Source organism: Typopeltis vanoorti, chromosome 20 (assembly GCF_054136105.1).
Source record: "Typopeltis vanoorti isolate ZY-2024b chromosome 20, IOZ_Tvanoo_1.0, whole genome shotgun sequence".
Taxonomy (NCBI): Eukaryota; Metazoa; Arthropoda; class Arachnida; order Uropygi; family Thelyphonidae; genus Typopeltis; species Typopeltis vanoorti.
Window position 1 is genome coordinate 92,449,096 of NC_143568.1, and position 23,308 is coordinate 92,472,403.

At 37.4% G+C, this 23,308-nt stretch overlaps 1 protein-coding gene across 1 annotated transcript in view; it reads right to left on the minus strand.

The window, feature by feature from the left end:
- Nucleotides 1–677: 677 nt before the first annotated feature.
- Nucleotides 678–23,308, minus strand: part of IFT20 (intraflagellar transport 20) — a 49,949-nt gene continuing 27,318 nt past the window's right edge. The window contains exons 3-4 of the mRNA XM_090409862.1: nt 10,499–10,602; nt 678–921 (exon numbers count right to left, since the gene is read on the minus strand). Of these exons, the coding sequence (XP_090265988.1) occupies nt 840–921; nt 10,499–10,602 (186 nt within the window). The 3' untranslated portion in view covers nt 678–839. The remainder of the gene's footprint in view (nt 922–10,498; nt 10,603–23,308) is intronic.

A 23,308-nucleotide genomic window follows, 5' to 3' on the forward strand; every position in this document is an offset into this window, starting at 1 on the left:
GTTATTAGAAAAAAAAAAAGCTCAAACACTTTTCTTCTTTTCCAATTTGTAATACAGAAAAATGTCAACTGAAAAATCTTTTTCAATATAAATTCTTTCAGCTAGGAAACTGAATTAATAAATTTTTATATAAACATTTTGACATTATAATATGTTCGTAATATTAAGATGTCCGATTTAAACAACTTCCAATTATTTTAATTTTGTCACTCCTACTGATTTTATATAGAAAAATATTCTTTAATTCTTCAGTGGCACAATACTTTGGATTATTATTATTACGTGACACCTCCAAGCAGTCCAAATACTCATTGAGAGAGGACACCTACTCTACAACTCTTCGTCTCCAACACTCAATCTGCCAACTACAGTGAACCACATCATCTTCACCAATGCCATCTACTGCCCACCACCATAACTAATATTTTTACAGACAATCACAAACATCCATGCCCACGCAGGATTTAAACCAGTAGCCTTTTAGCTGGAGAGCGGATAGACTAACCACTCAACCAACCAGGCTGGCAGGTTTATAATTTAAACATTGTTCAGGAATGTTAACATAATATCAAAAGATCCTCATTGTTTAACATATAAAACTAACTACAGCAAGTAAGTTCATGAAATAATCGCATTCCTAATCTTTCAAACTAAGAAATTAATTCTGTATGCGTGTATGCAATTAGTCTCAACTTTATTTTTAGGATTAACTATTCAAGTACATATAGCTAACTTTACTTCATTGAAGTTCTGGCATAATCATTTAAGTATGTTTCTTTTATTAAAGAGAAACTGATGTAGACAATTTAGATCCAAAAAAATTGAATCTGCTTAATCTTTCATTTCTGAAGAAGAAATTGTTCAATCATCTCATTCTGCTCAGCTTCTTCTTTCCTCAAAGAATCATACTGAACCTTTAGCCTGTAAATAAAATCAAACAAGAATTATTTGCTCAAGAAAGAAAAAGAGAAAAAATGCAAATGTTGATAGTAAGGTTCTTACAAAGTTTCATACTGCTAAGCTAAATTATTTTCATGACACAAATAATTTGGGACCTATAGCATCAGTGCTATTCTAAAAGGAATTCACTGTAGCAAATCTTCAAAGCAAAAAATAAATAAATAAAAATATTCATATGGTCCTAAAAGTTTACTATAGTGAAAGTTGACTGTAATATTAGAATAGCATTTAATAGAGTAATATGACTACACAGAAATATGGATTTCTGTGTAGTCATGTTATATTCCCATTATGGGTGGGGTCACTACTTGTATAGGTAAAGTTGATAAGGCTCTGTATTACTAAACCTTGGTATTTAGGGTCTAGCTACTCATTGAGGAAACCTCAAAAAAGATTGAAACCGGTCTGGGTAGGGTAGTGACCCCACCCATAATGTATTGCAGTATACATCTCTTAGTGAGATGTGCTTTACATTATGGAAAATACTAAGAATAGCGATCAGAGCTTTACACACTTTACAATGAGTTGCTCTGGTGTTGCACCACCTTTGGACTTTAACTACGTTCAGGTGCAACTTAATTGTTTGCTTACTTGGGATTATGAGTAAAATAACCAAGTTTATAAAATTACTTGGTAACCCTAATATATATATATATATATATATATTTGTGGTCTCTAAAAATAATAACTATCCAGGTTTGCTGGACATGTATATACGTCCAGCAAAGAAATGGTAGACTTACATATCAATTTCATGGAATAAAGCAGTATTCCTGTTACAACAGTTCCAGTTAGCTTTATATTCTAAGGAAAGAACAATGTATTTCAAATGGAAGTGGGAGGCCTCACAAATTTTTCAGCGGCCTCTAGTTTTTATATTATGAATTTAATATTTATAAGTATTTTATTTTGCAACTATTGTTATTATTATTACGGGCAACTCCAAGGAGTCCTTAGACTCATCGAGGGAGGCCCTAAACAACTACTCAACATCCACACAGTATCTATCATACTTTGCCTTGAACTCATTGACAGTCATGGCACCCACAACAGACCCTGGCAACTTATTCCACTCATTCACCACTCTCCAAGTAAAAAACCTAGTTCTAACACCCTTGCTAACCACACTCTTGCCCAGTTTCCATGGATGGCCACTAGTCCTCCCAACTATAACTGTGTTTTTTTTTATTGTTCTCTGTGAGGAGTAAGGTTTTGAAATGTGGCCCCCATAGAGAGTGAGGCCCCCCAGCTTGCGCATCATGCGCCTAATGGTAAATGCAGCCCTGCCTACTCTATTCGCTCGCTGAACCCTTGTATGTACTTATATATTGCTCGTGTCAGATACTACCTTGTGAGTTTCCAAGCAGTGCCAACATCTTTTCTGCTCAGCTCATACCCAAAGTAATGATGCTAACTGAATACAGAGCCTCCTATAATCGCTTGCTTTATACTTCTACACGTTTCCATTTTTGGTAATAACCTTGTATTGTTTCACTACTTCCCAAACAAGTATTTCATGATCATTCTCACTAACTGGTGGCAGTGGTAATATCTCATTTACAACTACATATTGTGCAGTTATCACCAGATACAAAACATTAAAGCCTCTAGTTGTTTCAGTCACATGCTGCTTAAGATATTTATCCCTCAGAAATTCAACTAACTCATTCTCCTTGTTCCCATGCACTATCTCCTCCTTCCATTCTATATTTATGTAATTAAAGTCTCCCATCAGGATCACCTTTTTACATGCCCAAGTAATTTGCCTAAACATTTCACAATCAGTATTCTTTGCATTCTGTGGGCTATAACAGCATCCTATCATATATACTGACCTGTTTATTTCAACTTCACACTACAAAGATTCAGGGCCGGTTTTATCATTAGGCGAACCTACGCAATCGCCTAGGGGAGCTAAGACTATATACATATAGTCTTAGCCTATAACAGCATCCTAGCATATATAGTGACCTGTTTATTTCAACTTCACACTACAAAGATTCAGGGCCGGTTTTATCATTAGGCGAACCTACGCAATTGCCTAGGGGAGCTAAGACTATATACATATAGACTTATATATAAAACTATATAAGGGCGCTAAGACTATATATATAGCGACAATGTATAGGGCATCTAAATTTTCTTTGCCTAGGGCATCAGATACTCTCGGACCGGCCCTGCAAAGATTCAAACTCTGTGCATGCACTATCAACTTCCACACTTTGTGGACACAATTCCTCTGCAATCATCAACATCACTCCCCCTTCCTCTTTTCACAATTCTATCCTTCCAGAAAATTATATATCCTTCTAATTCTATTCTCGACATCACATCATCCTCAGACAACCAAGTTTCACTTATTCCAGTTATCCTTGGGCATACTGACTCAATCTTGTTTTGAATCCTCCTTACATTTTTGTACAAACATAACAATCCCTGTGTGATCTTAGCAACAAGGAAGCATGTTTTGTGCATTTTATTGGTCATCACACCTCTAATGATTGAGTTCCCATACAATGAAATATGATCCTTTCTTCATTCCTCCTTCTCATCAGCCAATTTCTTCTTTAGATGTTCAATATCCTCTATTAAAGAATAATGATTATTTAATATTCTCGTTACTTGCATTAATGCTTAAATAAAAGTTAAAAGTTAAAATTTGCTCGAACACTACGCTGTCTTTTATACAGTAGTTTAGTGTTTTGACTAATCTCTCTCTTATTCTGTATAAATTTATTCATCTGACTTCCTACCATACCAGATTTGCTAATTCTGCTATTTCCAAATTTCGTTTGCCATCTTCATTAAAAATTGTCCCTAAATAACTGAAATGTTTGACTTGTTCTATAGTTTCTCAATTCAGGATGCAGTTGATGTTTTCAATGTTTCTGCCTATTTTCACTGTCTTTGTCTGTTTAATGCTGATTTTCATACCAAATTTATTACAGCAGTTATTCAATTTGGTCAGGGATTTAGGAGTATAACATCATCTGTAAAAAATAAAGAACTGAGATTAACATCTCCAATTTTGATATCAGGTTTAATACCACTTTCCTTCATAATGTGATCCATATAGATAATGAACAACAGTAGAGATAATGTACACTCTTGTTGCACACCTGACTTAACATCAAACCATCTTTCTGTACCTCCATCAATTCTAACTACTGATTTACAACTCAAATAAAGACTATGTATTGCTTGATATAATGTCCCATTTACACCATATAACTGGAGTTTTGAAAAGCTTTCCTCTTGGCACCTGGTCATATGCCTTTAACAGATCTATCCTAATTTATGCTCACGCATAGACCTATACATTTTACCATGTAGGCATTCGGAACTGAAATCCTATGGAATAGGTTGGTTACTCCTTATTCCTGGAGGTGTCTATGTCTGTGGAAGTGTTATGTTCTCAAGGCCGGTTTGCCAGCTTGCAGAAGGAAAAATCCCAGATAAACTGGGGAGAAAAACCCTGCAGTCCATCCCCAAGACCGGCTAACTTGGCTATTCCTGTTCAGTGTTTTCTATCACCATGCAGTCACTGCTTTTTTCATTGTATATTTTTTCATGCAATCTTTCAAAGTAATTACTATATACATGAAGACTATTAAATTATACAAAGAAAAAATAGAAAAAGACATTAAAAAAATTTGAAAATCAAAATAATATAGAAGATAAATGGCTGAGAAAGATCCTAAGCTCCTCACGTCGGCGACGGGAATCGAACCCAGGACACTCCTTTCCCAGGCATATGGTTGTGAAGCGCATAACCACTCAGCTAACTGTGCGGACTTTTCCAGATCTGCAAAACTTAAATACAGATCCTTGTTATATTCCCATGATTTCTCAACTATTTGTCTTAAAGTGAAAATGTGATTCTGTTTGGTCTTAACCCAGCTTGTTCTTCTCCAAGCTTCTTGTCCACAATTTTTCTTAGCCATTTCTCAAGGATAATTGCATAATACTTACCATGAATACAGTATAGAAATTCCTCTGTAACTCTCTTATTCAGTTTTATTTCCCTTTTTATAGATGGGTGCTATGAGTGCTCTACTTCAATCATCTGGAATTTGGCCCTCTGACCAAGCATTCTGAATTATGCAGTGTAACCTCTGCAAAACTTTTATACATCCAAATTTTAGCATTTCTGGTCAAGTTTCATCTACTCCAGCTGCCTTTCCAAATTTCAGGTTTGTGATAGCTTTTTCTACTTCAAGCAGAAACATAAATCCAGATGGCATTCCTGTTCAGTGTTTTCCATCACCATGCAGTCACTGCTTTTTTTCATTGTATATTTTTTCATGCAATCTTTCAAAGTCATTACTACATACATGAAGACTATTAAATTATACAAAGAAAGAAATACAAGAGCTAATAGACAAAAATATCAAGAAAAGAGAAAGGAAGCAAATAAAATATATAATCAAAGAAAAAAGAAATGATGTAGAAGAAAATAAAGTTAATAAGTGAATATAATAAAAAAAAAAGAAAATAAGAAAATATTATAAAGAAATTAATTCACTAGTACAAAATTTTATTCCTTAAATAATAGGATGTAGGAATAAAGAAGGGGAAATAATAACTAAAAAAGAATAAGTCATGAAGAGATGGAAAGAGTATTTTGAAGAATTGTTATCAGAAGAAGAAGAAATTAATGATAATGAAGATGAAGATAGGCATTTGAATGAATTTAGAATAAATGAGGAAAAATAAAAGAACAACTTATGAAGTAGTAGTTAAAATTATAAAATAGATAAAAAACTGTAAAGCACACGTTATAGATGGAATAACAGGGGAGCTCATTAAGAATGCTGGAAAACCATTATGGGGAAAATTCTGGCAATTAATAACTGAAATATGAAATGAAGAAAAATTACCAAAGGAATAGAAATAGGAGTGATTCAACCATATATAAAAAGGGAGATAAATTGAATTGTAGTAATTATATAGGAATCACATTGCTAAATGTAACATAAAATTTTATTAAATTTAAAAAATAGTACATTAGAACCATATACTGAAGAAATTTTAGGAGATTACCAATCCAGTGTTAGACCAAAGAGATCTACCACTGATAATATATTTATGTTAAGGAATATACATGAAAAATGTATGGAATATAATAAAGAATAAAATCAATATCTATAAATTATATAAAACAAGCTTTTGATAAAATAAATAGACAAAAAATGATTAATAGTCATAAAAGATTGGGAATCCCACAAACATTGGATAGAATTATTAATTGTTATTATTAATTAATACCTCCAGGGAGTCCAAGGACTCAGTGAGGGAAGGAACCAACTTTACAACTCCGTCTCCACATTCAATCACCAACTGACCGCAAATACACCAACACCATCTACTGCCAACCACCACTGGTATTTCCACAGACAATCACAAACATCCATGCCCATGGTGGGATTCAAACCCACAGCCTTTTAGCTGGAGAGCGGATACGCTATCCACTCGGCCAACCAGGCTAAATGATTGAAATAACACTAGAAGTATCTAACACAAGGGTTAAAATACAAGGTGAGTTAACAGAAGCATTCGAAATAAGTTCCAGGGTGAGACATGAAGATGCACTGTCTATAAGTTTGTTTAATTTGACACTTGAATGTTGGACATATTTCACTTGGTTAGACTATAAATTATATATTTAGTTTAATCCTTTATCCAAGTGTAAGCAAACAAAGCTTGTGCCTGAAGTATCTTCAGGACTGGGGCAACTCATGGCAAAGGCGGACTGAGTTCTCATCACTTTCCTTAGTATCCCATAATGCAAAGCGCATCTCCTTGCAGACATGTATAATGCTATGCATTATGGGAAGGGGTCACTACCCAGACCGGTTTTGTCCTTTATTGAGGTCTCTTCAGTGGGAGCCAGACCCAGAAGTGATACCAAGGTCGAAACAATGGAGAAGTCATATTTCCATATGCCAGTTGCCAAAAGGTGTCACACCTTATTATTAAATCACTCTGGATTAAAGAAAGATGATGGAAGTTTTTTTCCCCTTAGACTATAAATTATATATTTACTTTAATCCTTTATCCAAGTGTAAGCAAACAAAGTTTGCACCTGAAGTATCTTCAGGAATGGGGCAACTCATGGTAAATGGTTTAATAATAAGGTGCGACACATTTTGGCAACTGGCGTATGGAAATATGACTTCTGCATTGCTTCAACCTTTGTATCACCTCTGAGTCTGGCTCCCACTGAAGAGACCTCAATAAAGGTCGAAACTGGTCTGGGTAATGACCCCTTCCCATAATGCTATGTATTATGGGAAGGGGTCTGCAAGAAACATGTCTGCAAGAAGATGTGCTTTGCAATATAGGATACTAAGGAAAATGATGAGAACTGAGTCCACCTTTGCCACGAGTTGCCCCAGTCCTGAAGATACGTCAGGCACAAACTTTGTTTGCTTACATTTGGATAAAGGATTAAACTAAATATATAATTTATTGGCACTTGAATATATAATAAGAAGACTCAATATAAGAGGCTATATTAATAATAAATCTGTACAGATTTGTGCATATGCAGATGATATTGCAATAATTAGTTATACCAAAAACAGATTTAGAAAGTAAGTTTAAAGAATTGGATTTAAATGCAAAAGAAGTCATCATCATCAAATTCCTGATGTGTGCGCTCAAGGGGAGTACAGGATATGATAGTAATACATGAAAAACTTACATCATTACTAACTTTCTATCTACAATTTTCCTCCAAATGAATCTGTTACCTGTCAAGACTCCAACATTATCAAATCTTATATTTCTATCTTCTAAGGCACGTTTTACTGTATCAATCCACCTATATTTTGGTCTTCCTCTGGGACTTTTTCCTGCCAACCTGGCAGAGAACACTTGTTTTGCTAATCTTTCCTCTCCCATTCTGCTTAAGTGACCATACCACCTGAGATTAGCTCTGCTAATCCATTCCTGGATGCTGACAATGCCAAGTTCTTTCCTAATATCCTCATATTTAATATGATATTGCCATTGATGCCATTTCTTCATGTTCCTAATCTTTCTCAGGACTCTAGTCTTTGGTCAAGTGTTTTACTTCTGACCTAGCTTTCAGATCCATAAGTTAAAACTGGTTTGAACACTGTCTTGTATACAGCTAATTTAGTGTTTTGACTAATTTCTCTCTTATTCCATATAAATTTATTCAGCTCACTTCCTACCATACTAGCTTTGTTGATTGTATTGTCTATTTCCATATTTAATTTACCATCTTCACTAAAAATTGTGCCTAAGTTGCTGAAATTTTACTTGTTCTATGGGTTCTGCATTTACAATGCACTTGATATTTTCAATGCTTCTGTCTATTTCATTGTCTTTGTCTTGTTATTGCTGACCTTCATTCCATATCTATTACAACAGTTATTCAATTTAGTCTGGGAATCTTGCAGACTTGTAACAGATTTATTTAGAAGTATAGCATCATCTGCATAAAGCAAAGGGCTGACATTATCATCTCCAATTTTGATATCAGGTTTAATACCACTTTTCTTCAATAATGTGATCCATATAGATAATGAATAACAGATGGTATAATGTACATCCTTGTCTGATACCAGATTTAACATTAAACCACCTTCCTGTACTTCCTTCAATTCTAATTGCTGTCTTACAACTCAAATAAAGACTAAGTATTGCTTGATACAAAAGAAGAAGACCAAACAGAGAATGGGGTGTTGACATCGTCAAATGGTGCGGAAACTCTATACACAAACTGAGTCATCTTGCACAAAATAGAATGTAATGGAAGAATTATATCAAGATGGCAGCAGACACCTACAGGCATTGGACCATGGTTGTTGATGATGATGATTGCTTGATATAATGCCCTGTTGACTCCATATAACTGTAGTGTTTTGAATAGCTTCTCTCTCTTGGCACCTTGTCATATGCCTTTTCCAGATCTACAAAACTTAAATTTAGATCTTTGTTATATTCCCATGATTTCTCAACTATTTGTCGTAAAGTGAAAATCTGATCCACAGCCTCTATCCAGCTTGTTCTTCTTCAAGCTTTTCTTCCACAATCCTTCTCAACTGTTGCTCAAATATACTTGCGTAAATCTTACCAGGAACACTCAGTAGAGATTTAAAAAAATATATAAATATATATATTTGCAAGTCTAGTTGGTTGAGAGAGTTAACAAATCTGCTATCCAGGCTGGAAGTTTGAATCCCACCATGAGCATGAATGTTTGTAAATGCCATTAAATGAAAGAAGAATTTCATTACTTGATGCAAGACCACACTGCCTTGCTAGAGGCCTGAAGTGACTTGAAAAAGTTTCATGTTTGGTCTCTGGATTATGCAAAAATGCATATAACAACTGCAACAATATATAAAATTAATAAAAACGGAAAAAAATCCTTAGCCTACCCACAGTACTATAGATTTACAACCTCTTATGGAATAGAAGTCACATAACAAAAAAATGCAAATTGTACTGACCTAAAATAATAACTTAAATTTTAATTAAGGCTCATGTAGAAATTTCTGAATAGTCAACTTTAAAAGTCTACAATTACTTCCTCACTATCTAGAAACTAGATGTTTTTGTTTTCCATTTGATTTAGGTATTACTTTACCTCTTAAAAGTATTAATCCAATAAAGATCACAAATTTGTTCAATCGCTCCATGTTATACAGACATTTGCAATTAAATATATCTCTAAGAGCTCCCACAAAGATATTTAACTCAGTACAGATAACAGAAATTAGACTAATCAATATTCTGCACCCAACAATTCAATTTCAATCTCTTCACTAGCAATGTACCTCGTCTCCACCAATTCACTTCAGTGAGTTAGAGGCTGCAAATAAGTGTAGCTGAACAACCTCTCATGTATAGAATAACCATATAAAATGTAGTATTCAGAGGGCTACTATAATTAAACACTGTCACCTTTTTTTTAATGATAATCCCACAAGTGAAGGGTTGTAAACCTATATCACCTACAACCATGAGTTGACTAAAGATTAGATAATTCACAAATCCTACTCTATACAAACACATGGCCTTTTTCGACCCACTTCACTTCAATAAACAGTGTCACAGTCTAACACTAGATGATAAACATTATGTACCACCTAAGCTAAGGTTAAACGCAATGGCTTGCTACAACATGGAGAATATACTTAAGATACTAAGTACACAATATTGAATTATTAAACTTAATTTGTGTTTAAAAATGCATGTGATTATTACACAGAAATATCTCTGATATGCACAACAGGAAATTTATGGCACAGATAGGGAATATTAAACTGCCTTTTTCAATTAAAGAAGTGAACTGAATGGAATTAAAAATGAATATATGAAAGTAACTTCTCTCTCTTTTTAGGCACAATATCAAAGGAAACTAAGTGTAACTGAACATTACAGGCAAAACAGAACCTTACTCAGAAGTTTAGAAAGATAAAAGCATGCTTCCTATGTTACTCACTGATTCTTAAAATTATAAATACATAATGAAACTTTTAAAGTCACCAGTATACATTACCTTTCTAGCTGCAATTTTTTCTCCATGATAAGTGCTTGAAGTTGCTGTTGCTGAGCCTCTCTGTGCTTTGTAACGGATTTCAATAAATTGCGGGATCCTATAGCCTAAGTAAAACATACATTAAAATAGATTAAAACATGAATTAATAATTTATACATCAATAAAGCAAAATCTTAATATACCTTCCTGGTTCACTGTTTTCCCAAACGTACTCATTTTGTGCAATTCATATCTAAATCCAATATAAACAATAGTGAAAAATTCTATCTTCACTGTTCTAAGATGTATTTTTTGTATTGATGCAACAGCACTTTGTGCTGCTTTGCACAATTTAGGTTATTTATTTTTTTTTTTAAATAACAGATGAAACAGATGGAAAAATATACTTTGAGGGATTGAATGAGGAAAATGCAAGGACTCACAGAGGAGATGGGCAGCCTTCTGAGGGGATGGTGCAGAACATCAGTAGAATGGAAGTGATGGAGGCCATGAAGAGGATGAGGAATGGAAAATCGGTGGGCCCCGACAGAATTCCAGTGGAGGCATGGAAGGCACTGGGGGAAGAGGGAATTGACCTGCTGTGGGACCTGTTCATGAAAGTTTGCCAACAGGAAAATATATCCGAGGAATGGAGGGAGAGTACTCTTGTTCCCATCTACAAGGGTAAAGGGGATGCACAAGACTGTAAAAATTACAGAGGAATAAAGTTGATGTCCCACACAATGAAGATCCTAGAAAGGGTTCTTGATGGTAGACTGAGGAAGGAGGTGGAGATTGCAAAGGAACAATTTGGCTTCATGCCTGGTAGATCAACAACAGATGCTATCTTTGGGTTACGACAGATGATGGAAAAATATTGAGAGAAACAAAGGGAGCTACATCTGGTATTTATTGATCTGGAGAAGCATACTTTGAGAGAAACAAAGGGAGTTACATCTGGTATTTATTGATCTGGAGAAGGCAAGAAGTCTGGAGGTGTCTGAGGGAGAAGAAGGTGCCGGAGAAATATGTCAGGTTGGTGCAGGAAATGTACAGAAATGTGAAGACAAGTGTTCGGACCTGTTTGGGACAGACAGAGAAAGTTTTCAAGTAACAGTTGGCTTGCATCAAGGGTCAGCATTAAGTCCGTTTCTGTTTAATATTGTGTTGGAGGTGGTAACAGAGGAGGTGAGAGAAGATGCGCCTTGGACAATATTGTATGCAGATGACATCTTGCTGTGTGTAGATTCAAGAGAAGAAGCGGGAACTAAACTGGAAAGATGGAGAAAAGTACTGGAAGAGAGAGGTATGAGACTGAGCAGAAGTAAGACAGAGTATATGTGTTGCGTAGTGGGCGGCGGCGGCCCAGGAGACAGATCTGGAGCTGGAAGGAAATGTCATCAGGAAGGTAAGAGACTTTAGATACTTAGGTTCAACAGTGGAAGAAGATGGAGGAGCTGAGAAGGAAGTGGGATGCAGGATACAAGCGGGTTGAAGGAACTGGAGGGAGATGGCTGGAGTGTTATGTGATAAGAGGGTGCCTATCAATCTGAAAGGCAAAATTTATAGGACAGTAGTGAGGCCAGCTATGACATATGCTATAGAAACTGTGTCCCTGAGGAAAAATAACATCAGCAGGATGGAAGTAGCAGAGATGAGAATGCTTAGGTGGATGTGCGGTGTGACCAGAAAGGATCATCTGAGAAATGACTATGTCCTGGGAACAGTGAAAGTTACGAACTTAGGTGCGAAAATACAGGAAGCAAGGTTGAGATGGTTTGGTCATGTGATGAGGAGGGAGGACGAATATGTGGGAAGAAGGGTCATGCAGATGGATGTGCAAGGCAGGCGGAAGCGTGGGCTGCCAAAGAAGAGATGGAGGGAGCTGATAGAAGAGGACTTGAAGATGAAGAACTTGGATGTGGTGACAGCCCAAGACAGGAAGGTGTGGAGGAGACTCATTACAAACAGTGACCTCACTTAAGTGGGAGAAGCTGCAGAAGAAGAAAAAGATGCAACAGCACTTTGTGATGCTTTGCACAATTTAGGTTATTTATTTATTTTTTTAAATAACTATAACCATGCTGTTTTCACAGTTTTGTTATTTTGAGCAAATATTGAAGAATGTCTTGTTACTTATACTCCAACCACTTGCAGGTTAGGTAAAATAGTTATGTCATTATAGCATAATTATATTATGGTTAAAACATGAATTCAGTGTAAATATCATTTGAAAAAAGTCACAAATCAGCTTACACTCATATCATGTGGATGCTTCTGGAATCACTGCATATGATAATTATAAAAACAACAAACTACAGAGTTTGTTCTTCTTATAATTACTATATGCATTTAAATTTAAAAAAAAAAAAAAAAAAAAAAAAAACAGTGGCCAACTGAGGAAAGGTATTTAAAATATCTAATATATAAACAAAACTGATAAAATTTAATATTGTAAAATGTGAGTGGAGGAAAGTTGTTTTTTCAGATGCAGAAGACTCTGCATTTCTATATATTAATTATTATTATTATTTCGGGCAACTCCAAGGAGTCGACAGACTCATCGAGGGAGGCCCTAACATCATGTCAAGAACAACTATTCGACATTCACACAGTATCTATCATACCTCGCCTTGAACTCATTCACGGTCATAGCACCCACAACAGACTCTGGCAGCTTATTCCACTCATTCACCACTCTCCAAGTAAAAAACCTAGCTCTAACACCCCTGCTGACCACATTCTTGCCCCTAGTCCTCCCACCACCAGTCCTATTCTCAAAAATATCTTCTGGATTAATCTTATAGAAACCCTTCAGTAATTTGAATGTCTCAATCATATCACCCCTTTTCCGCCTATCAACCAATTTTTGCAACCCACAAATCTTCAACCTGTTCTCATAAGGTTCATTCCACTGACCTGCTATCATCTTGGTCACTCATCTCTGGATCCTTTCCACCTCCTACCCATCAAGAAGAAACCCTGGCGTCCATATCGGGGCACAGTAGTTTAGATGGGGTCTTATCAAGGCCCAATACAGAGGAACAATAACTTGTTTGTCTCTGCTTGTTAAAGTATTTTTCAGTAACCAAGTGATCTGATGAGCTGATTTAGCCACTTTTGCAATGTGTCCCCTAAACTTCAACTCCCTATCCACCAACACTCTCAAATCCCTGGCCTCGTCAATCTCCTGGAGTACGGTTCCACCAATGTGATATACTGCTGCTAATCTTTTCACCCCAAAATGCATAACCTTACACTTTGCCAAATTAAATTGACATCCATTTTCCTTAGCCCAGTCCTCCAAACTATCCAAATCATCTTGCAAAATTTTGACATCCTGTGCACTCACAATTGCTCTACCCAACTTTGCATCATCAGCAAACAAGTGAACACTTCCTCTCAGATCCTTTCCTATATCATTAATGAGCAAATTGAAAAGTAGTGGTCCAAGAAATCTGTGGCACACCTCGAGTCACAAGATTATTATAGTTTTTAGAACTCAACTCCTGAATAAACCACTCTCTGGTATCTCTCCATCAACCACCCTCCTATCGATCTCACTAACCCTATATCCATCCCCATTTGCTTCAGTTTACTGATTAGAGTTCCATGTGGTATCCTGTCAAAGGCCTTGGCGAGGTCCAGCAAATCCATTACCCTTATCCAGTTCAGCCATCACTGTGTTATAAAACGTGAGCAAGTTACTGAGGCATGATCTACCCTTCACAAAACCATGTTGTCACCCATACGGTATCCCATTTTCATCTATCCAATCCTGTATTCTTCTCTTGACTAATTTCTCCAAGACCTTGACGATGATTCCTGATATGCTAATCGGTTGATAATTAACAACAGCAGTCGGAACCTCCTTTATGCAGTGGAACTATTTTCCCCTCTTTCCACCCCCTCGGGACTAACCCAGACCCGAGACTCAAATTAAACAAAATGGCCAAGGGTACTGACAATTCTTTAGCCGCTTCACGTACGACACGAGCTGGTATACCATTCAATCCCATAGATGTATTGACATTGAGGTTTTGCAATAGACTGCTCGCCTCCACTTCATTCACCACAATTCCCGTATAATCTATTGGTTCATTCATTTCTGCAATGTCACTACCTGGATGATATATTCTTGCAAAGTGCTCGCTCAGTAATTCAACTATATCAACTGATTCGGTTACCTCCCTACCATCGGCATTCTTTAAAATCATTCTGCCATATACATTTTTCTTTTACTTGCAACATATCAAAACAACTGTTTGGGATTCTCTTTAGCCTGCATGGCCAATGTTCTTTCATAATCCTTTTTTGCTTTTCTTACCACACTTGTTACCCTTCTGGCCAACGCTTTATACCGTTCATATGCCTGCTAGTCACCTTTCTCCTTAAATTCCCTCATTGTTATTTCTTTTTTTTGCAGCTCAAGCTTAATGGTGTTATTTATCCATTTAACTCCTACTTGATTTATTATTCGGACTCTAGGTATGCAGTCAGCCATTGCTTCATGCAAACACTTCTTAACTGCCTCCCATGCAATATCAACTTCTAGCCCTTGCAGTTGTACATGCCATGCACTGAACCAATCAAACTCCTAAGCTTGTCATACTTACCAGCCTGATAATTCCAGATGTACCCCGTCTTAATTGTAAATTCCACACCTTTAGCCACTTCCCAAGTCAAGACCCTATGATCACTCTCACCAATTGGTGGCAACGTGGTCATATTTGTTACAGCCAAATTCTCAGATGCAATTACTAGGTCAAGCACTCTCTGACCCCTAGTATTTTCCATTACATGCTGTCACAGATAGTTATCCCTTAATAACCGCATAAAATCCAATTTCTTCCTCCCATGTGTCCTCTCCTCCTTCCAATCAATGTTATTATAGTTGAAATCTCCCATAATAATTACCCTCCTTCCACTTATTTCTTCTATTTGCTTATGCATACTATCTCCACCATCTATTCCATCACCTGGTTTATAGCAGCACCCAACTGTATATTTTGTTCTGCTAGTTTCAATCTCACATCAAATAGCCTCAAATGCTCTTTTCTCTATCCTGCAGTTCCACTTCTATTCTCCTTGGCTGTAGCTCATCAGCAATCATCAATAACACTCCTCCCCCCATTTTATTCTCCCTGTCACTCCCTGAACATACCATACTCCTCACATTCAATTCCACTAGCTGTGTCATCTTCTGTCAGCCATGTTTCACTAATGCCAACAACCTGTGGTCTGGAAGTACCAACCAAGGCCAAAAATTCTTCCTTCTTATTCCTAATACTTCTGGCATTAGTATACATGAAATGCAGAAGCCGATTTGTCCCATCTCTATTTTGATGCCTTATACTAACTATCCCATTCTGATTTGTGGTCTTTCCTACTTGCTTGTTCACATTACACACTCAAATGTCTCCCTAAAGTCTGCATATCTACTCCCCCCCCCCTTAATAACTTTAGTTTCCCTGATTCTGCACATTCACTTCCACTACATTCGACAACACCTTTTCAAGTCTCCGTACACCAAATCCATTCAAATTTAAACCATCCATTTTATATAAATCCTTTCGCCCATCAAACTCATTCCACACATCCACAAATTCCACACCACTCATACTGCATAATTCACGCATAAAGTCATTTGAAATTATGGCCCTCCTTCTATACTCTTCACTGTCATACTGCGGCAACAGATTCACCATCCTAACTCTTTCCTTTTGTTACCTCAAACAATTCCTTCACATCCTCACTCATAACCATTTTGTTTCCTTTCAAATCATTTGTACCTGCTACCACTATCAATTCTTTCACCCACTGCTTTTGCATTCTAATTGACTTGCTTACATTCTTAACATTCGCACCAGGTTGGTACGATTTTGTTAAACTCTCAACTAACACACCTCTTACTAAGGAATCTCCATACAACACTCGCTCTTTCATTTTGTTTACACTCACTATCATACCCATATTTTTTCTATCATACTTTTTCTGATTATTAGTTGGTACGCTTGGTAAACATTTTTGCCAACGTTCCAGCTGCCGATTTGCCCTATGTATCGCTCCGCATAATAGAGCGATCTCACTCATTGTGTCAGTGTCATCATTTTTATTCTCCGATGATTCATTCAATCGTTCTGTATGTTTACCTTCATTCTCACTTTCAACGCCACTCTCACAGCCATCAGGTACTACCTCGCAAATATCACCATTCATACCTCGCATATCACTGTTATCTAGATTTTCACTTTCAACAACGATATCACTCACACAACCTGAAACACTCTTTAAATCCTCACATTCTTTACACTTTTTGCACACATTCACTCCACTATCGTTGTTTAACCAGACCCCCAACCGCTCTCCTCAATGCATATTTTGCAAATGGTACACTGAATCAAATCAAAACACACACACACAGAGCCTGAGCAATTTGTTCTAATGATACAGCTCTTTCACAGAAGTTAAATATCTGCACTAAGCTTTCTTGGTCAAGGCAGCAATTCCTACAAAATAGATAAAATACTATATAGCCCCATTACTTTTCCCTCCTCTAACACACAAGTACAAAACATCACTATTCCCATTTCCTATGTCAGAGGTACATCAGAAAAGATAGCCAAAATACTAATAAAACATGGCCTTTCCACCACATTCAAACCTCATGCTAAATTATCAACTCCGATCCACTCTCCAAAGAATAAACTCCATCCTCTAGCATATCCTAGAGTGTATGAAGTTCTTCGACTGTGACTTGGCCTCCTACGGGCCGGCCTGGTTGGCTGAGTGGTTAGCGTATCTGCTCTCCAGTCAAAAGGCTGCAGGTTCGAATCCCGCTGTGGGCATGGATGTTTGTGATTGTCTGTGAAAATACTAGTGGTGGTAGTTGGAGGTAGATGGCATTGGTGTAGATGATGAAGGTAGTTGCGGTTGAAGGATTGGTGGAGACGGAGAGCTGTAGAGTAGGTGCCCTCCCTTGATGAGTCTTTGGACTCCCTGGAGGTGTTACGTAATAATAATAATAATAATAATAATAATAAAAAAGACAGATCTGTTAACATCCACCTTGGAGGACATAAAAAATACATTCGCTACCATTACCAAAATTAGGAATGAAAACAACAGTCATTGACTTGTCTACAATCTGGAAGGATGGATCTATTTCCACAGAAACCAAGTTGAGGATTTTGGATGCAGTTGTTTTTCCAATGACTTATGGATATGAGACTTGGAACCTAAAAAAGTCAGATAAGTAAAGGATAGCTGATTTTGAGATGTGGTGTTGCAGAAGGTTGTTGAGGATATCATATACTAAAAGGCATACAGATGAATGTGTGTTAGAAAAGATCAGTAGCACTTTAAGGCTCCTTAAGGATAGTGACAGAAGAAAGTTAAAATATTTTGGACACATTGACAGGATGGAAGGAGGACTTCTCAGAACAGTAATAGAATGTAAAGTTCCTGGAAAAAGAGGAAGGAGTAAACCGTCAATGAGATGGATGGATGGATGGTGTGTGTGTGTGTGTGTGTGTATGGAGTGACTGATGTTCAGAGAGTAGAAGTCTCCAGAAAAGCATACAACAGGACTACATGGCAAGGACTGGTGTGGCACATCACTGAACATTGGAGTGACATTACGGCATCTGTGGATGTCCAATGAACAGAAGAAGAACCATTATTATGGCAAGTCAGGACTGACAGACCACCACATTTTGGACATCCCTTCACACAGGATTAGATGGACGAAACTAATGTGCAATTTAGAAATTGTTAAAGGTCAGGAAGATTATTTTTAGAGTGAACAGAAGAAGAACCATTATTATGGCAAGTCAGAACTGGCAGACCACCACATTTTGGACATCCCTTCACACAGGGTTAGATAGAATAAAACTAATCTGCTATTTAGAAATTGTTAAAGGTCATAAAGATTATTTTTAGAGTCAGACATAGCTATGAAGAATTCTCCTATCCTGAACAAGTATGGTTGCATTAATTTGCCAAAAATTTGGGACTGTCATCTTAAGATCAATTCCTACATAGTTGTAATACTGGTTTTTTTTTTTTTTTTTTTTTTCCATCAGAGGGTGCCAAATTATGACTTTAGATTTTTGGTGCTCTGAAGATGCTGGTTTGAAATATAAGCTAGTTAATAAACATCTTTTTTTTTTTTTTTTTTACATAAAATAGTTCATTTGGTGTTTGTTAATACTGTTAAAATAAATTATGAAACTTCAATAAAGTAAGTATCTAGAGGTCATTTTAAATAGAAAACTTCATATATACATATGGATCAATTCAACTCTGTTATCATATTATAGGCTGGAATAGAAACAAAGTGTCATGTACTCTTACACTGCTCCGTCTACTTGTGGTTGTGTTATTTAAGCACAAGGCCCCAGATATTTTCAAATGTAAAATATGCTAGCATGTTATCTGTATACAACATGTTATTTGTATAGAATGAATGTGCTTCTGAAATGGAATATCGACAATGATACTCACAATGCATGGATCCACATTAGTCAACATTTGCAAATGTACACCCATGTAGGAGGGAGACTAGTTCCTCCTACAGAATGAATGGAACACAGGATCGGCTCTACCAACAGTGCAAGACGTGCATTTGCACGGGGCGACAAGTTTTTTTGGGGCGGCAAAGTTGGCATAAACTATACGAAAAATAAGAGAGAAGGGGCTGCAAAATATGCTACTGCATGGGGCGACTATACGAAAAATAAGGGAGAAGGGGTGGCAAAATTTGTAGGGGCAGCAAAATAAGCTACTGCATGGGGTGGCAAAATTCGTAGGGGCGGCAGTGAAACAGCATCATACAGTGAAGCCCATAATAATATTTATGCAGAATTCCCACTCACCCAATTATGGAGAATTTTGCACACTAATGGTCTTGATCAATATTACCTGCAATGAGTACAATACTTTCTTCCAAAAGATCACACACACATATCTAGAGTGAAATTTTGTAAATGACTTCAGGCATATTTGAATGTTCTTCCTCACATTCTGCTTACAGATGAAGCTCAATTTATAACTGCATTTTTTAAGGAAATTACAATGTAGACTAATATCAACAAAAATAAATTTAATTAATTGTAAGTGGAGGTTTTTGTGGTTTAGAAGTTCATAAGGCATATTCCGATAATTGGACCATTTTTTTTATTAAGCTAAAAGCACAATAAAGAAATAAAACCTGACAAGTTTCGTAAGTCGTTTGACTTACATCTTCAGGAGTAAAAGGTAACTTAAAGTTAAAACAACAAAAAAGAGAAATTAATAGTTCATACTATACAGTTGTAGCTGTCTGACTGTTCATAAAGTTAAAAAAATCAGAATGCAGATTCAAAACAGTGCTAAGTTTAAACAATGCTGGATGATGCCACGTTCTGTTGTTCACGATCATAATGTCCGAGGTCTGACTGAGGTATATTTTTTATCAAAGCTGACCAAACTTGGTGTAGAATTAAGCCTTGGTTTTTATTGCATTGTGTTGGAATTCTAAGCATGTTTGCAGCTTCTTTAAATTTCCTTATTATTATTATTATTATTATTATTATTATTACGGGCAACTCCAGGGAGTCATTAGACTCATCGAGGGAGGCCGCAAATCATATTCATCACAACTATTCGACATTCATACAGTATCTATCATACCTCACCTTAAACTCATTCACTGTCACAGCATCCACCACTGACTCAGGGAGCGCATTCCACTCATTCACTACTCTAAAAGTAAAGAACCCAGCTCTAACACCTTTACTAACCACACTTTTGCCCAGTTTCCATGGATGTCCCCTAGTCCTCCCACAACCAGCCCTGTTCTCAAAAATATCTTCTGAATTAATTTTATAGAAACCCTTCAGTAATTTGAATGTCTCAACCTTTACTAACCACACTTTTGCCCAGTTTCCATGGATGTCCCCTAGTCCTCCCACAACCAGCCCTGTTCTCAAAAATATCTTCTGAATTAATTTTATAGAAACCCTTCAGTAATTTGAATGTCTCAATCATATCTCCCCTCCTCCGCCTATCAACTCCAGGGAGTCATTAGACTCATCGAGGGAGGCCGCAAATCATATTCATCACAACTATTCGACATTCATACAGTATCTATCATACCTCACCTTAAACTCATTCACTGTCACAGCATCCACCACTGACTCAGGGAGCGCATTCCACTCATTCACTACTCTAAAAGTAAAGAACCCAGCTCTAACACCTTTACTAACCACACTTTTGCCCAGTTTCCATGGATGTCCCCTAGTCCTCCCACAACCAGCCCTGTTCTCAAAAATATCTTCTGAATTAATTTTATAGAAACCCTTCAGTAATTTGAATGTCTCAATCATATCTCCCCTCCTCCGCCTATCAACCAATTTTTGCAACCCACAAATCCTCAAACTGTTCTCATACGGTTCATTCCACAGACCTGCTATCATCTTGGTCACTCGCCTCTGGATCCTCTCCACCTCCTCCCCATCAAGAAGAAACCTAGGTGACCAAATCTGAGCACAGTAGTCGAGATGGGGTCTTATCAAGGCTTGATACAGAGGAACAATAACCTGCTTGTCTCTGCTTGTCAATGTATTCTTCAGCAACCAAGTGATTTGATGAGATGATTTGGCCACTTTTGCAATGTGTCCCCTAAATTTCAATTCCTTATCCACCAACACTCCTAAATCTCGTGCCTCATCAATTTCCTGGAGCACGGTTCCACCAATGCAGTAAACTGCCGCCAATCTTTTCACCCCAAAATGCATAACCTTACATTTTGCCACATTAAATTGACATCCATTCTCCCTAGCCCAGACCTCCAATCTATCCAAATCATCCTGCAAAATTCTGACATCATCTGCATTCACTATTGCCCTACCCACCTTCGCATCATCCGCAAACAAATGAACTGTTCCTCAAGAACAGATCCTTGTGGCACACCACTAGTCACAGGCCGTCTTGTGGACTCTACTCCTGAGTAAACCACTCTCTGATATCTCTCCGTCAACCACCCTCCTATCCATCTCACCAACCCTATGTCCATTCCCATATGCTGCAATTTACTGATTAGAATTCCATGTGGTATCCTGTCAAAGGCCTTAGCAAGGTCCAGTAGAATCACTGTAAACCCATTACCGTTATCCAGTTCAGCCGTCACTGTGTTATAATACGTGAGCAAGTTACTGAGGCATGACCTACCCTTCACAAAACCATGCTGTCCCCGATACAGTATCCCATTTTCTTCTATCCAATCTTGTATTTTCCTCTCGACTATTTTCTCTAAGACCTTGATAATGATTTCTGTTATGCTGATTAGCCGGTAATTTTCAACAGCAGCCTTGGAACCACCTTTGTGCAGTGGAACTATTTTCCCCTCTTTCCACCCCCTTGGGACTGACCCAGTCCTGAGGCTCAAATTAAACAAAATGGTCAAGGGCACTGACAATTCTTTGGCCGCTTCACGTACGACACGAGCTGGTATACCATCCAATCCCACAGATGTATTGACATTGAGGTTCTGTAATAGACTAGTTACCTCTACTTCATTCATCACAATTCCAGTATAAGCTGTTGGTTCTTCCATTTCCGCAAAGTCACCACCTGGATGATATACTCTTGCAAAGTGCTCGCTCAGTAATTCCACAACATCGACTGATTCGGTTACCTCCCTACCCTCAGCATTTTTTAAGATCATTCTACCATGAGCATTTTTCCTTTTACTTGCAACATATTGAAAAAACTGTTTGGGATTCTCTTTAGCCTGCATGGCCAATTTCCTTTCGTAATCTGCTTTTGCTTTTCTTACCACCCTTGTTACCATCCTGGCCTGAGCTTTATACTGTTCCTGCACCTGATGGTCACCCTTCTCCTTAAATTCCCTCCACAATTGTTTCTTTTTTGCAGCTCAAGCTTAATAGTGTTATTCATCCATTTAACCCCTACCTGATTTATTATTCGGATTCTTGGTATACAGTCAACCATTGCCTCCTGCAAACAGTTCTTAACCACCTCCCATGCACTATCAACATCCAGCCCTTGCAGTTTTACATGCCATGGCATTGAGCCAAGCACACACCTAAGCTTGTCATACTTACCAGCCCGGTAATTCCACATGTACCCTGTCTTAATTGTAAATTCGACTCCTTTAGCCACCTCCCAAGTCATGACCTTATGGTCACTCTCACCAATTGGTGGCAACATGGTCATGTTTGTTACAGCTACATTCTCAGTTGCAATTACTAGGTCCAGCACTCTCTGCCCCCTGGTATTTTCCAATACATGTTGCCGTAGATAGTTGTCCCTTAATAACTGCATAAAATCCAATTCCTTCCTCCCATGTGCCCTCTCCTCTTTCCAGTCAATGTTACCATAATTGAAATCACCCATAATAATTACCCTCCTTCCACTCATTTCTTCTATTTGCTTATGCATACTATCCCCACCATCCACTCCATCACCCGGTCTATAGCAGCACCCAATTGTATATTTTGTTCTGCTAGATTCTATCTCACACCAAACAGCCTCAAATGTGCTTTTTTCCCCATCCTGCAGTTCAACTTCTATACTCCTTGGCTGAAGCTCATCAGCTATCATCAATAACACTCCTCCCCCCTTTTTATTCACCCTGTCACTCCTGAACACGCTATACCCATCGCATTCAATCCCACTAGCTTTATCATCTTCTGTCAGCCATGTTTCACTAATACCGACAACCTGTGGTCTGGAAGTGCCAACCATGGCCAAAAAACTCTTCCTTCTTGTTCCTAATACTCCTGGCATTAGTGTACATGAATCGCAGAAGCCCATTTGTCCCATCCC